Genomic DNA, 17087 nt, shown 5'->3' with positions numbered 1-17087 from the left:
AACTATTTTTTATTGTAAGAAAATATTTAACCATTCATAGAATTCATGAGGATGAATTCAAATCCTATTAAAAGGCCTTCGGTACATCCTGCCCCCTGTCTGAAATGCTCTTTTGCAACCCTATTGCCTAGTTTGCTCCTGTTTTCCGCATCTCAAACACCATTTCCTTCAAGAAAACTTCAGTGTTCTTTCTGATTATTACACCATCTACTCTGCTTCCTAATATCCATTAGAGTGGCAAATTTACATTTGTGTTTCTTTACAATATCATTTTGTATTAATATTTTTACACCCATTAGACTGTAAACTCAATGAGGACAGTGATATTTGCTCTTTTTGTTCGCTATTACACATAAAGCAGTAAGTCATTAGAAAATTAAAAAAATAAAAATCAGTGGCAGGTAAATATTTAATTTATGAATGTATATATACATACATCATAATTTTCACTTCTATTCACTTAGACTGCTAAAAGTAGCTATTCTAATATAAATTTTATAAATTACTCTGTGAAGTTTCTTAAAACATGGATTCATACAAAAGCAGATATTCCTATTTTAGCAAATTTTTAATACAAAGTGTAATGTCGAAGGAATGTGAAAGAAAATAAAATATATAAAGAAAATCCAGTGCATGCTAAAATAAAGCAACATGTCAAAAAATGAAAAGTAGGAAAACAGAAGATATATAATCTATGCTTTAGTTCATTTATTTATTCAACAATTATAATAATTATATTACAATGCAGAAATTCATGCGTTCAGATGAATAAGATCCATTCTTTTAAAGTATGTCAACTGAAGTTCTTATTCAACTTTTAGATAACAGCAATGACTAAAGTTGAGAAAAATGTGGCAATTGTCGATTCAGGCAAAAATGGGTCTGTATTCTGTGCATATTTGAATACATACACATAATTGATCATATATAAAAAGAGCAAGTGAGATTACCTATAAAAAAATAGACTTACATTCATATTTTATATCTACTCAATAGTTAGTATTTATCCACAAAAAAAGTACTTACACTATATGAAAATATGTGTATTCCCTCTATGTATATTGTTTTGATTTATTTTAAAAGTTCATTTTTTTAATGAAAATTTTGTATAAAACAAATGTGTTGGATTTTATAACCAAATAAAAAAGAAGTGTGGCTAGAAAGCCAACAATATTAATCCTGAAGAAAGTTTCATTTATATTTACAATGTCTATAAATCAGAATGGAAAAACTTTATAGAGAGAAATCCAAATATTTTATTAATTACACCTAGAATATACCACACATGAAAATATTTATACTTGTATTAAAGTTAAGATTTTTTAAAGCTCTGAAAGAGATTCATTATATTAAAAGATATTTTTAAAAAATAACTATTTAACTGGAAGGTAAACTTTGTTGCTACATTTAATTTCCTAAGGGCAAATTTTAGCATTAATAATGCTTTTAAAATGCCTAGTCGGTCATTGTGTTAAAATGGCAGGGGATGTTAATCTATGAAGCAGGCATTTTGGGATCCAGGACAGACATGCAATTACTTATTATATCTAATTCTTGTCATCTACTTTAACATACTCCAAAGTTCCAATATGAATGGGAATGTGCATAATATACCTTTTATTTAATAGGAAGTTGCTTTCAAATGAACTAAATGAGTGAAAAAATATATTATTTTCAGTAAGTAGGTTGTCAGACATTTAATTTATTTAGTGCTTATTCTCAGAGCTATGAATGTTGTGGCTCAGGAAGTTAATGATCTATTGTCATACTGCTGATAAGGGTCCAAGCCAGGAACTGCACTCAGGTTTTATTAATCACAGGCCTGCACTGTCCTCTCTGTGCTATGTTTTGTTCTCAAATATACATATAATACAACAGTATAATAATCTTATAACAAATGCTATTTTTCCTTAGGTATAAGGAATATAACAAAGAACTCCATACTTGAAAATATAAAAACAAAATACTAAAAAGCTCTTAGTATTGAGAAACAAGTCTCTTTTTTCCCCCAAGTAGTCTCTATTCATTTTAAATTTGCAATACTTTCATGGAGGAGGCTTGGATGAATAGCAATAAAATAAGAGAAAAAAATATATATTTAAAATAAAATTATCTTAAAAACAGATTTTATCCAAATTTTCAGTAATGATATGATAAACTATCATAACATACAAAACCAAATCTGACTGCAAGAACCACTTTTGTGGCTAAATCATTTATCAACTTAATAAAACTAAAAGATTTTACACCTACCAAAATTAAGCAACCTTTTTATGAATATCAGACAAAGAATGCTTTATTTGCTCTATAAACTGAAATTGAAAGTAAAGAATTGAATAGAATCAGCACTTTGAGAACCTTCAGGGATTATAAACCAGATTTAGAGAAAGAATACTCTCTAAGCACATAAAACTGCAGTGAGAAACTTATGAATAATTTAAGATAGTAATTTACATAGATGTACTTGAGAAATTTTTAATGAACATAGATTCTCGAATCTAAGCATGATCTTTAGCAACAGAAAGAAATGAAAATTCTTGTCTCTGGTTTTTGAGACTCCATGGAAATTAAGATTCAGTGATGGTATTAAATATTGATGTTTTCTCCATTTTAGTTCAAATTGTGCTGTAGTAAATATCGAATTGTATGATATAGCCAAGAAAATTGCCTTTAGAGTATTAACTTGGTAAATCTAGCCCTGAGAATACTTCTCAAGGTTATTCCGGGCTCAGGAATTTTCAAAATTGTCAAAATTAAATGCTATGTTGTATAATTGAATTTTCTCCGGATCAAATTCTATCCTAAAACAAAAATTTCCTTATTTAAAGAGGCTTGAAGTTACATAATTTAAAAACTCAAAATTTATAAAAGGGCATTCAAAAATGGTTTGAAGGATTATAGGAATACTATCAGAAATCATCATAACACAAATATCTCTATTGTCTTAATTAGACACAGAAGTACTTGGCAGGAAAATGTGCAATGAATACATGTCATATGTTAATTTCCAATTAATTATTGACATTTATATAATAGGTAAAAGATTGAATTTGGTAGCAGTGGAGTTCCCAAAAGCTTATCATATAATTTTTGGTCTTTAAAATTTTATTGAATTTATCATATAATAATTGTACTGATGTCAGAATTAATTTACACACAGGTATACTTGTAAAGAAAAACAAATATTTTTTTCTGTCATAATTAGTTAGATTTAAGTTGAAAAAATATACATTTAAAGCATTATAAGTGTCTTTAAATAATTTCAAATAATTTGTGTGTGTGAAATAAGTCTAAGTTTACATAGAAACAAAGGTAAAGAAGTGTAAGAGAAGAAATAGAGAAATACATGTCTAAACTATTAAAAAAGAAATAGTATTAAATGTGGTTCTTACATTTTAGATATATGAACAATAGTAAAAAGCAACTAATTTGAATCAATTATTTTCTTTAAATTTAAGATTCTCTTCTTTGGCTGCTAAACATTTTCCCTGGAGCACAATTCTGGGTTGCAATTTTTACAATAAACTTGCCATTTATTCCCATAACTATGCCTTCTTTAAGAGCATATCACTATATCAGATATGCTAATGAAAAACTGAGATAATTAAAAATTTCCATGCTGACACACAAAAAACTGAAGATCATGCAATTCTTTTATATAGGCAGCTGCCTAGAGAAGAGAATCAAGAATGTCATTGTGCCCTCTGCCAGATCGGGGTCAACAATGCATTACTATAGCTGCAAAAAGTAAGAGGGGAAAAAAAAAAAAAAACAGAACAAAACAAAAATCCTACATTTAGCAATAGCAGTTAGAATTTATGTGAGCATGAGCTTTTTTTTTTGACAAAAAATTCTTGTAATTTTCAATGTTTTAATCACTTAAAACTCATACTAATTGAATACTTCGTAGAACATGTTAATGTCTCCATCTTCAGAGCACAAGCAAAATTATAATATTGTAGAAGTCTGAACACATTGCACAAATAAATAAATTGAATCCTTCATTCGCTATGAAGAATATGGTATAATATAGAACCTTCTCTATTTTGTGAAGGCTTCTTCACATTTCCTTTTTCTTCATTTATGTGCAGTTTTGTTTTGAAGAAAGTATTACATGTCGATTCCAGATCACTTTCCAAGTTTTGAATGTGTTACTATTGCATACAGGTTCCTGCAATATAAAAAGAACTCCACCACAGAACACTCTGCTAAAAGGAAGAGAGTCCAGAGACAGTATAACCTGAACACTACTTTTCAATTTATTTTCGTCTGTACTGTGGTGGATGATCCTCGAATATATTCTGTCACTGCAATCATGAGATCGCTCAACAAATATTATGTACCTATTTTGTGCTAATGCTGATGATACAAAAAAAGTCGGACTTAGTGATCCTCATGAAGCTCACTGTTTAACAGCAGAGGCAAATGGGTAAGTAATTACCTGAGAAAAATGCTAACAGAAATGATTAAAGCTTGCTAGTTGTCTCTATAAGTCATGAAAGTAGGGGCTTGAACACAAAATGTTGGAGTGCTGTGGTGAGAAAAGTTGTCACTCCTATAAACAATTTCAGAAATGAACTTTTCTTCTGTGCTAAAATAAAGATACAGGCCATCTGAGTTATCTCTTGTTTAAGCTTTAAAAAAATGTTTTAAGGTATCATTGTTGTAGAGGTCTCATTCTGGTAATTGTTTTTCTTAAGTTTTACACTAGCTTACTCCCTGGTTCACTACTTTGCAATACAGAGTAATTATATAAAATGAGTACTTGTTATATAAAACAACAACAACAAAATAATTTTGTTCAGCCAATACCAGAGAAGTACAGAGGAAAATTCTTCAAGCAAAAAATTTATTTTGCACCTGTAATCCCATAGTACATTAGGCTCATCACCCTATATTATATTTAATTCCTCATTTTATTTAAGTATTTGCATCCTGCCTAATTGCTCATCCTCTCTTTTTAATAAATATATATTGAACAAACAGAGGCAATTTCTATAGGCAAATAGAGAAATCTTTCAAACTTCTGTTTTACCCTTCTACTGTTCCTATTGGTCAGATCCCTTGAGAAATTAGTGACAACTTTTACATTTGTGTGTGGCTATTTCCATTTTCCATTCAACATGGTTTTGGAGGGGGAATAACTTTTCTGGCCTTTCTTTTTCAACAGCCACATAGATACAATTATAGCCCAGGGCATCTTGATCATATCTAGTCCATTCTCCCTCCTTTTAGAGGGAGAGATAAAATCCAAGATTTATGTTTAGAAGTCCAGGAATAAGGATACAGCACATTGAAAAAGACTAGATGAGTAGTACCTTACTATCTTTGAAAGAACGATGCCTGGAGTAGAATTTTTGAGAAAATTCCTAGTAAAAAAATGTGACATTTTCTTTCATTTGTCTTTATAATTTGTTTATATGCCTCACCCAGACACATTTAGAGAGAGGTGGTTATGATCTGGGGAATTACTGTGGTATTCTCAAATTATTTGGCCATCATGGTGTCTTAATATTATGTACTAGCACCCATATTCCACTATTATTTTCATTTCAAATCAAATTTAATTCTATTTTTTTTTTATATGTATTGCCTTGCCTTAAGATGCAAAATAAACTCTAAGAGATGGTGTTAGACTATGGTATACTTTTTCTATCTCAACAGATGCTAAACTGTCATTCAAGATCTCCTATATATCTTTGAGTACATTATAAAAGCATATTTTTATAATCAATCAAAGACCATTTGACAATATGTACTTGTTGAACACCAACATACTGTGCCAAGCTAAATCTCTACATTGGAAAGAAATACTTTTCAGTAACTTATTTACAGTCATACCAATGTAAAGCTAAATTAAGAAAGGCAATGTAAATCCTGGTATTTAAAAAGAAAAAGAAAAGAATACAGAGTATTTGTGCTTCACTTAGACATCATATTCCATGGGAAGTTAACTAATTTTTCCAGTATCATACTGTGACTTCCTATACATCACGTTTTTGTTATAAGTAGAAAATGATTTTTTAACATGAAGAAAATTATTACGTTTTAATTTTTAAAAAGGAAATGATACCTTTCCAAATAAAATCAATAGAAGAAAAAACTAACTTTTCAAGCTGAATTAAATTCATGCTTTCTGTTTTGCATTTGGCTACACTTTAAAAGATCTCATTTCCATTGTTCAAAAATAGCCTTCATGTCCACTTTCCAAGGCACATTTATATCGTGGATTTGGTTAATTTACTCCATTATGGTCTTTTTTCCTTGGCAATACCACCTGCCATGTTTTAACCTCAAAGAGAATATTAAAATTAAAATGCTGTACTTTACTTTTATTATATGAATTTTGGCACTTAAATGTCTATATAATATTACTTGGAAATTGACGTTTGAATAACTTGTACAGACTGGTCATTTTTAAGGCTTTCCTCTCTACCTTCCCACTAAATTCAAGTCAGTAAACATATGAATAACAAATTGGGAGAAACATATCACTAATATTTCCAAGCAGTAATAAACATTTCCTGAAAATAAGCTTAATATTTTAAAAGGTATATAATTTTTTAACTATAAATCCTGAAAAATATCTATCCATGTGACTTATTTAATACTTAAGAAATGTTTTTAGAAGGAGTAAGAGTATAGAGGTAAATAGTATTTAAAATATTGCTGCATATGTCAAAGACTTTTTCATTTTTTATGAAATGTAAATCTTGCTTCAGAGACAAAAAATTAAGAAATCAAAAATCTTTACTGAGACTCTCCAGCTGAGTCAGTGCTGAGCTCATAGTTGCAATAGGAGAAGTGTAAAATCTAAGAAACATCTGAAGAGAAATGGCAGGATTTAGTGACAGATGAAAAAAGGTGATGAGAAACTATGAAAAATCTAACATACATTTTAATCTTGTCAGGACAAAGGAACTATGATAACATAAAAAGAGATTCCATGATTAGTAAAGAAATGTAATGCAGTGATTAAAGTACAAAAAAATGAAAATGAATTTAAAAGTTAAATATAGCAAGAGAAAATGGCAATTAAAGCCTTAAATGAGGAGAAAGATGTTCGAAGAAGATATACGATGCTTAGAGTTGATATACAGAGATCAGAGAGAACAAGAAAACTCAGAGTTAGTGAAAGTAACAGAAAAAATTAATCCTTGAATGGATAATCAATGGAGAAAAACGTCAAGAAGAAGGCAAATGGTATGAAATCTGGAAAAAAAAAAAATCTTTGGTTTTGGCTATGGATAAATTTAAAACTTTCCAGAACCAACAGAAGCTAAAAACCCTTTTCAGAAGTTCAATGAAGAAATAATGGGTATAGGAAGCTGAGAAGTAAACATGTGTGGAGAAATAAAACATTTTTTTTTTCTTTTCATATAAGAGGGATATCAGCCTATCTGAAAGAAAGACCTGTTTGAAAGGAACAAGTTAAAGATGATAGATTAGAAAATAATAGTTATTGCATTAGTTGCTCGAGAAAATTGATGCCATTGTGTCCAGAATAAAAGTGGAAAAGTAGATGTTAGCAAGCAAAAAACTTTCTCTGAGGTTAAATTCATTTATTTCAAAATATTCACAGTATGAATTCACACATGTCATTTTTCCATACCACCATGCTACTCTCTGACAACTCTACCATCTTCCCCCTCCACAGCTGACATTCTTAGGAACTTTTATGACTCGTGTTGATTCTGTGAACATCCCAGCTTATAGTTCCTTATCTTTGACTGTTCCAGGAACCTATATCTCTATTTTTCCTTTGCCTTGCATTAGCAAGGACACAAACTAATCTTTATGACCAGTGAAAATTCTCTATTCCAATATCACCAATTTCTGGGATACCTGCTATAAGATGTAACTCTTTGTCTATCTGCTTTCTGTTCCCTATTATTCTTGTTCTATCTTGTTTTTTCTTTGATAAGTTTCCTCCATCACTCCCCAATTTGTCTCTTTATGTGCATTTTCTCCCTGTTCCTTTCTTTCATTTTCTTCTCTGCCTATGAATATGTACAGTTCCCCCCGACTCCCATTCTAAGAAAAACTTCCTCCATACTTTACTATCTTGTCAACATATCTTCTATTTTTCCCTCTTTCTCTTTCTTGGCCAAGTTTATGTCACTATAGTCTAAGTATGCTAGCTCCATTTTCTAATTATTTTTCACTTATTAATTCTTTATATTTGGCTTCTGTCCTTGCTAATTTCTTGAAATTGATAAAAATTACCAGTAGAATCCTAATCACCAATTGCATGTTCTGTTCTCTGCTTTTATCTCTCTTAATTTCTTTATGTCCTTAGATTTCTTTTTTTCTATACTCTTTCTTCGGTAATCTCTCCCACTACCATGGTTTATTACAGGGTTGGAACTCTGTTGGAATAAGTAGAAAGCAACCTTATATTTATTTAACTTCTGATTCCATTTATATTCTACTCAACATCTCTTCTCTAGAATTTGTTGTCTCAGGAAGAATCCATGGCTTCCAAGACAATTTTAGTTAAAAAATAAAATAAAATAAAATAAATTAAAAAAAAAAAAACAGAATCATATTGTTAAGATTAATTTTCAGGCATAGAAGACTAGATCTTTCTAAATTCAAACTTAAATCTCACATCTATTTTAAAATTTTCTTACCTCTCTCCAACTCTGATCTGACTCCTTCTGAAATGAGGACTCATGATTAGAGAGTGACACAATTTTTTCATTTAGTGCTCTCTACTATTTATTTTAGTCTTCTCCTTACATATTTGCTTCTAGCTCTCTCCATTACTTGTTTTGAGGGCAGAAAAAGAACCTTCCCACTCTTCCATAATACTCTCCTTGAGATGATAAAAGAAAAATTCAAAGAATTCCCTAATTTAAAGAATATTATAACTTCAATAAGCTCATATTACACTTCTGATATTTGCTTATGTGGGTTGTTTGGGGTGAGGGGCTAAGCTTAGGAGAGAGGGTCCAGGACAAGGTTAGATTTCACTTGGTAAACTGGAGAAGGTGTCCAATACGGCAGACCTTATTGTCTATTTTATGGCCCTGACTTATCTTCCAGCTACATCACCTACTCTTCCCTACATTTATATTATGTACTTATACTTTTGCCAATGAACTTTGCTTTGCCGATTTTTTGATTATTCTATTTTTTCTTCATATAATACATCTCCACTCTATCGCAGAAACATTTCTCCTTCAAGTCTCCTCTGTAATCACCACCTGCCTCTAGTAATCACCACCATTGCTGCTACTACCCTCACTTTTACTACCTACTCAAATTATATGCTATCTCTTCCCTTAAAACCCAATGTAATCTTATAATGGTCTTATGGAAGTTATTACTTTAACATGACATTTAGATATGAGATTTCAGCTTAAATTTTGTCAATCTATTCTTTTTATGCCTGAAAAGGAGTCTTACTTTACAGGATGAGACTATTCTTTAACTGAAATTTTATACTTGTTTAAACTGAAAGTTTAAACAGAAAATGCACTGTGAACAGAAGCAACATCTTATTTATATCATAATACTTCATAGTGCTCACCAGTGTTTTGCACATGGTAAGTAGTCCTGTTTTGTCAAATGTACTGAATTAATGGCTGAGGAGGAAATGGAGATGTACTGGAATGACCTGTTTCACAGTGTGTAGTACTCAATAAATGTTCATTGAATAAATGGACAAAAAAATGAATTATATGTGGTTCCTTTGCCTGATTTTCTCGATCATCATAGAGAGCAATAAGTATAGTTATGTACTACAATAGCTATAGAGATATAAAATATAGTTAAGAAAAAGAAGGTCTAGAATAACAACTAGAGGCTATATATTAGGTTTCAGGAAGAAATGAAACAGAAAACTATAGATTAACAAATAACAGTAAGAGATGTATTAAATTGAATCTATAAAAGGCCAGGCACAGAGGTACTCTGCAATACAAATAAAGTATTGGACTTATTACAAATATGAAGAGAAGACATTCTTTATTAGAAATAAACCTATTTTTTATGTATATGTGGAATTTCATAACATTCATATTATACTTGTCCCTACCACTAGAATAATTACTCATAGTCCAGCGATTGATCAGATTTTCTCTATTGAGGTAATAATGACTTATTGCTTGATTATAAATTATAATTTTAAAAGAGAGATTTAAAATACCATCATATTGGAAGAAGACATTTTTATTTTCAAGTTTATGGGTATTATGTGGACATATTTAATTGAGTCATGTGTTTTATTCTTGGAATTAAATGAAATTACAGTTTCCCTTCCTGTCTTAATATGCGGTGGCATGAATCCATGGGCACATGGTGGTAGTAGGCAAGAAGCTGTACTGGGACAAGTCAGAGTCAACTCAAAATGCTTTTATTAACCTTCTCTCCTAATTTTTCTCCATCACCATTTCTCATTATTGTTTATTATCTCTTTATTTATAGTTCTAACCTTTAAATTTTCCATTATAATTTTATCCTGAAACTATTAAAACTGGTTTTAGATATGCTTGATATTTTTGATTATTCATTTCTATACTGTTTAATGGTATATATGTTTATATGTAATATGTAACATATACATACACACATAATGTAGCATAGTCTTTGGAGTTTAGCAAAACTTAACTTTCCCACATACAAGCTTGGTGACAGAGTAATATATGTAAAATTGCTGACACAATTCCCTTATACGTTAAATAGAGAAAATAATACCACTCTAGGTTTGTTGAGAGATTTTAAAGAGAGTGAAGAAAGACCCACTGGTAAATTTTGAGCAAAGAAGTAGCAGCAAGTTATATTCCAGAATAATTAGTAAGCCACTACATGAAGAATAGATTGTAGGACTGCAAGGGTAGAAGATGGTATTCTATAATCCAGAAATGTTGGAAAGTGTAATAACAACTCAGGCTAGGAGGTTTGCAATGAAAATTCTATAAGTTGGTAGTATATGAATGTATTCTGAAGCCAAAGGTAACAGAATTCCTGGTATACTGGATATACAGAATGGAAGAGACACCAAAGGTGATGCCAAGTGTTTTGGCCTACGCAAATGAAATAACATAACTGGCATTATCCAATGGAGAAGTCATAATTATAGTAAAGATTCAGTTTAGTTATGGATCTGTTAAAGTTAAGATTTCTGATGGATTTTGTTCTAGATAGCTGCTTCTCCTTAACAAACCAATCAAAATTTAGAGACTTAAAATAACATTAATTGATTAGCCTATAAATTGGCAATTTGGTCAAAGCTCTACATAAACTTAGCTATTTTTCACATCAACTGTGATGACAACAGGGCAGGGATGACTTATGGCTGGGGAATAGAGTAACTCAACATGTCTAACACTTGGTGCTAACTGGCAGCTGAGATCATAACTAGGGTTGTTGGTTGGAACATCTACATGTGTCCTCTTCATGGGGCTGCTTGGCTTCCTCACAGCAGAGTGGTGGCATCCAGAGAGGACCAGGTAGATGTTTTATCTTCTTTTATGATATAGCTTTACATAATATCACTCTTATAATAGTCATGGGCACAAACAAACTCAAGTGTATAAAAAAGGCATTCCACTTATCTTTTTTGAAAAGTGTCAGTGTCACATTGTAAGATCATGCAAATGTCAGATATTGTTGTAATTACCTGAAAAATTAAAATTTGCCACAGATCTCTAAATAAAAATGGGGAATAAGCAGTTGAACATAAAAATCTAGAGTTCAGGAGTGTGGTCTGATCTGGGCATATATATATATTTTAGAATCTTTAACATTTAAGCGGAATGAGATTACCAAATCAAGAAAAGAAAAACACCAAAGATTGAGTTCCAGGGAATTCCAACATTAAGATGTCAAAGAGAAAAAATAACTAAGGAGAGTAAACTGGGATGACTGTTGAAATAGACCAATTAAGGGATTTGGTTTTGTTCTTCCTTATATTGTCTCTCTGAAATTTATCCTCAAGATCTCTCGTAATAAAAATTGAGTTTGTTCAGATATCCAGTATATACTGTTTGGTCTGGGATCTTACTCAAGCCCAGGTAATGAAACATAACTTGTCAAGATAATTCCTTTCTTTGACTATTGACTGATCTAAGGTTGTACATGTAACCCATTTCTAGTTAAAGAAAAACAAAGGGATTAACAATAAGACCTTTCTCTTCTGAAATAAAACAATACAACTTAACAAGAAAAAGGTGTTTTGTCCGATTCTCCCTCCTTTAAAAACAAAAACAAACAAACAAACAAACAAATAAAAACTCTATGTCATACCAGCAATGCAAAAAACACAGTAGAGTAATATAAGGTTTTATAATGGGACTACTTCCATATTATTAATATTATTGTTCAACATCTCACTCTTTACTAGCCAGTGTACTAAACTCTGGGGATAGAGAAATAAACCAGACACATATGGCTCTTCTCTCATAGAGTTTTAGTGAAGAATAGAGACATTATCCAGTCCAGTGAAAAATAAAGCTACTAAGCAAATAAACATAATAAATAAATAAGCATATATTAGTACACGGAATTTATAAAAAATGAAAGCATGGATGTTTTGGTGTCATATAACAGAACAATCTAATCTGTTTGAAAAGCCAAGGAAGAATAAATAAACTTTAGCAAGGTAAATGTAGGAAAGAAAACATTGCAAGTAAAGGGAAGAGGTTGTTTAAAGGCTGGGAGTGGAAGATTATAGGACAGAAGAGATATAGCAAAGAGAGAGTAGCAGAAATTTGAGACTGCAAATTTACAGAGGGCCTGATTAGGAAGGGTCACAACAGAAATTCTGAATGTTAAACAACAGTCAATGGGAATCTCTTGAGAAGTTTTAAGCAGATTTACATTAAAATAAAAAAAAAAAAAAGCAAACTCTAACTTTCAGCAAAGTTAGGAGATCAATTGAGAAGTTATTGCAGTGGCATACGTGAAAGGTAAGAGCAGATTTAATTAGTGTAGAGGTTGTAAAGATGGAGAATAATAGATTAATAATATTTAGAAGAAAAAAATCAGCAAATCTTGTTGGCATATTGAATTCATTTTAATTTTTGATATGTACAGTTTAGGTGCCCATAAAAAATCCAAATGGAAAAATGGAAATGTCAAGAAAACAGACATACTTATCTGGAACTCAAGGAGAAATAAAAGAAGTTTGGGATAAACATTTTGATTTGGCAATCATAGACATAAATGGAAAATGAAGCTTTAGAGATATTAAAGAATGAGGTTAGCTATCATACGGTTCTTTCATTCACTCAGCAAGTAATTCATTACCTATTATGTAAACAGTTCTAGGGCAGAACTTTAAATTGAGAATCTAGAAACATGTCGATATACTAATTTGGATTTATATACACATTAAAGAACTGCATAATAAATACAACTCCATCAAATCTCAACTAAAATTTACATGACCAAGTGACTATAAATTTTTTCTGTGGTTTAGGTAAGATATTTTTGAGTTTTGTTTCACACATTACAACTAAAAATAAATATTAATATAAATGTCCGAATTTATAAAAATGAAACTTAAGAAAACTCACTTAAAACTCAAAAGATATATGTAAATCTTAAAATTACCCTTTCTCTGGGTGCACAGCTATAGATCTGGGTTGATCCAGGCCTTGAGAAATAATTACATAACGGAAAGAGCCATTGAGTCTTGCAACTTCAATTAAGTTGAAACCATGGTCTGTCCAATATATGTTACCTAGGAGAAATACAGATGTGTTTATAATATAGTTGTGAGAAAGAAAATGATTTATTAATTATGGCTAAAATGAACTTTCTGAGCATTCTTATAACTCTCAAGAAAGCATTTAATTCCTATATTCTTTTTTAATGTGTGCATTCCCTAAGAACCAAACTGTAAATAAATAAATATTCAAATACTTCCTAAATCTCACACATCTGTCATTTAAACCATATAATGATACCGTTATATGTGAAAAATAAGTTGAAACTTCTCTCACCTTGAGAAAGAATCTATTTTAACTTTCTATAGACTTCAGGCAAAAGAGAACTAACATTTCTGTTTGCCTGCCTCATGGAGCTCTCAGGAGATTTGGGCAAAGTTAACACTATATGATCTGCTTCTACATAAAAACACTTATCCGAAGGCTCAAAAGCTTTAGAACGAATGAAGCCAAAAGCAAAAGAGACTATTTACCCCTGTGGCTAGAAGTAAACACCCACAAAAAAAGTTGCTATGAATCAGAAACAGAATTTTTCTGAAGCAGATTAAGCCCTTAAAATAGATGTGAAACAAAAACAGAAAAAGCCATGGGTTATACCAGCAATCCAGTCAATAGCTATCCCTTCCACTCTTCCCAAGCCATTGGTAATGATATCTTCTTTCCAAGTCTGATCTCTTTTAGCTCGGCTAATTTTATTGAAGCCCATGTCTGTCCAGTAGATAGTATCATTTTCTATGGTTAAGACAGAAAGAAAAAAAAATACACACATGCTATAAAAGATACTAATATAAATATCAGAATCACATTGCATCTGTATTTAGCGGGTAAATATCCTGGTTGTGCTAGAGTATAAGTATTCTTCAGGATAATTTATTAATACAAATAGAAGAAAAATATTAAAACAGGAAAGAACCTGGTGAAAAAAATTTTAAGTAAGTTTTAAATGACCTAGCCCATTCTCTATTTTTTTTTCATTTTTCTACTTACTTTAATTCAATAAATATTTATCTCCCATGAATTTGCAATCTTGGTATCAACCATGTTATTTTGAACCACAATTTTTCTTTTCACACCTATACTTGTGTCTGAGTCATCTATATATAAAGAAAATACTACTGGAGATAATCAATGCAACAAAGACTTAAAGTAGGGAGAGAATGGAAAGAAACAAGGGCATTTCAATTACATCAAGGGTGTTTTAAGCATAATGTTATTCAAAATGCATAAAGCCTTAAAAATGCCTTATCATCCAATGATACCTTCTGAAGTACTAGTTTCCCAGATGTCAACTACAAAACCCTTAGATTATTTTTCAATCTTTCATTGTACAAATGGTCTTTAAAATGCTTGAGGAATAGCTCTATGCTATCAGCATTTTTAAGTAGCAGTGTTTTTTAAATATTTGAATGAAAAATACATCTAAAGATTATAAATGAAATATATTGCATGCATATGCATAAAGGGTAGTAATTATAGATCAATGATTTTAAATACAGACACTGGGGACAAATCATTAAATAATAAATTTTCCACCAAGTAAATTTTGTGTTGTGACCTACATGGCCATTTGAAGAATAAATCCTTTAAGATCAATATAATTTCCCTCGACACAGTGATAGACTATGGAAATAAAGAAAAAAATAATATAATAAACCATGTATTAGTAAATTTTGGGATTCTGTTTCAAATGAAATACGTTCTAAATTCTTTTACTTACTTGAAAAATGATTCCAAATATTCCCCGTTCTCAGCAAGTCAGATATACAATTGTTTGAAGCAAAGATATCATTTTTAGGTATACAGTTGAAAAGCAAGGACTTGTTTGATTTTTCCAGTTTCATAAAAGTATCATTTAACATATTTTCAGTACCAAAAGAGTGAATCAATCAATAAAAATAAGTATTATTCTTGCATATATATTAATCATTATATACAGGGTCTTCTGCAAACATTAGATCTCTATATCCAACAGCCTACTTTGTATCTCCACGTGTATGTAGAAAAGGAAATCTTTTTTTATTATTATTTTATATTAGTTTCAGGTATGCAGTACAATTGTTAGACATTTATATAATTTATGAAGTTATCCCCACTGATTGCTCTCGCACTCATCTGACACTATAAACAACCATTACATACTATATACCTTATGCTATACTCTAAATCCCAGCGACTGTTTTGTAACAACTAACTCGTACATCTTCATCCCTTCACCTTTCTCACCCAGTTCCCGAAACTCCTTTTCCTCTGGCAATCACCAGTTTGTTATCTGTATCTTGTTCTTGATATACAAAAGACAAATTCTGAATTTCTTCTTGAAACATTCTTCTCTTATAGTCTTCTACATGGCAATTTCCCAAGCCATTGTGGTATAATGGATAGCACCTCCATCTTTTGTTTCTTGGGTATAAACCTCATATTGTTCTTAGTTACTTTTTCTCATACTTCACATCTAATCCATAACTAAATACTCTCATGTTCAATCTATTTCCAAGTATTTTTGGCTGTTTTTTTTTGTTTCAAACCATATCAACCACCTCTAGCACTCTCTACTACTTGTAATGTAATCCAAGCTTCTATTACCTTTTGTCTGAAGTACTGCAATAGCTTCTAACTTATCGCCCAGCTTCTACTTCTGCCTCAGTAATCTCCTTTCCTCATGAGTCTTTTATCCACTTAGAGGCCATTGTTATCTTTTAAAAAATAAATAAGATAATTTATCTCTCATCCAGTTAAAACTCCCTAATTATTCCCTATCTCATCCAAGGTAAAATTAAAGATCCTTCCCATGACCTTCATGATCTACCTATATCCTTAACCCTCTCTCACCTGATATCCTTCTACTCTCCCCCTCACTCATCTATCTCTAATAATACAGACTTTCTTCTTCTTAAAACAAACCAAATGCTGTTTAGTCTAAATCTCTTTATATTATTTCTTTCTTTTATTTGGAATGTTTCTCTCACTCTCACCCCAGGTATCTGCACAGCTCTATCTTAGCTTAAAAATTCCCTTTCTTTCTGAAACTTTCCCTGACTATTCTATAAAAATTATTCCCTTTCCATGCTTTATCCCCCCTACTAAATCTATTTTTCTCCATAGATTTATTACTGTTAAGCGCTTTATATACATAAATCTCTTAGAGTACTTTCACTCTAGGTGTCTGTTTTCTTATAATTAATTAACGGGCACTTAGTGACTGCCTGCTGCGAATATATTAAATTCCATGTTATCTTGGGCGGCTGGGTCCCAGAAAATTTAAAATCCTGTTTCCTGGCCTAAATTTACCTGCTGTTTTAGAAAACACCATACAAGCATGAAAAAAACAACCAGATAAAATGTAATGTATATGGTTACTACGCTTTTCTCTCTTTATGAAACAATCGTCAGCACACTAGAAAAGTAGCAGAT

General features: G+C 30.9%; 1 protein-coding gene across 1 annotated transcript in view; it reads right to left on the bottom strand.

Moving 5' to 3' along the window:
- The window catches only part of LRP1B (LDL receptor related protein 1B), a 1708438-nt gene that overhangs the window by 412073 nt on the left and 1279278 nt on the right, over positions 1-17087 (bottom strand). The window contains exons 36-37 of the mRNA XM_011354519.1: positions 14274-14408; positions 13561-13690 (exon numbers count right to left, since the gene is read on the bottom strand). Coding sequence (XP_011352821.1) covers positions 13561-13690; positions 14274-14408 — 265 coding nt within the window. The remainder of the gene's footprint in view (positions 1-13560; positions 13691-14273; positions 14409-17087) is intronic.

The sequence above is a fragment of the Pteropus vampyrus genome, unplaced genomic scaffold (genome assembly GCF_000151845.1).
Source record: "Pteropus vampyrus isolate Shadow unplaced genomic scaffold, Pvam_2.0 Scaffold17, whole genome shotgun sequence".
Taxonomy (NCBI): domain Eukaryota; kingdom Metazoa; phylum Chordata; class Mammalia; order Chiroptera; family Pteropodidae; genus Pteropus; species Pteropus vampyrus.
The sequence above is the reverse complement of the archived record's forward strand: the minus strand, read 5'-3'. Positions and strand labels throughout refer to the sequence as shown.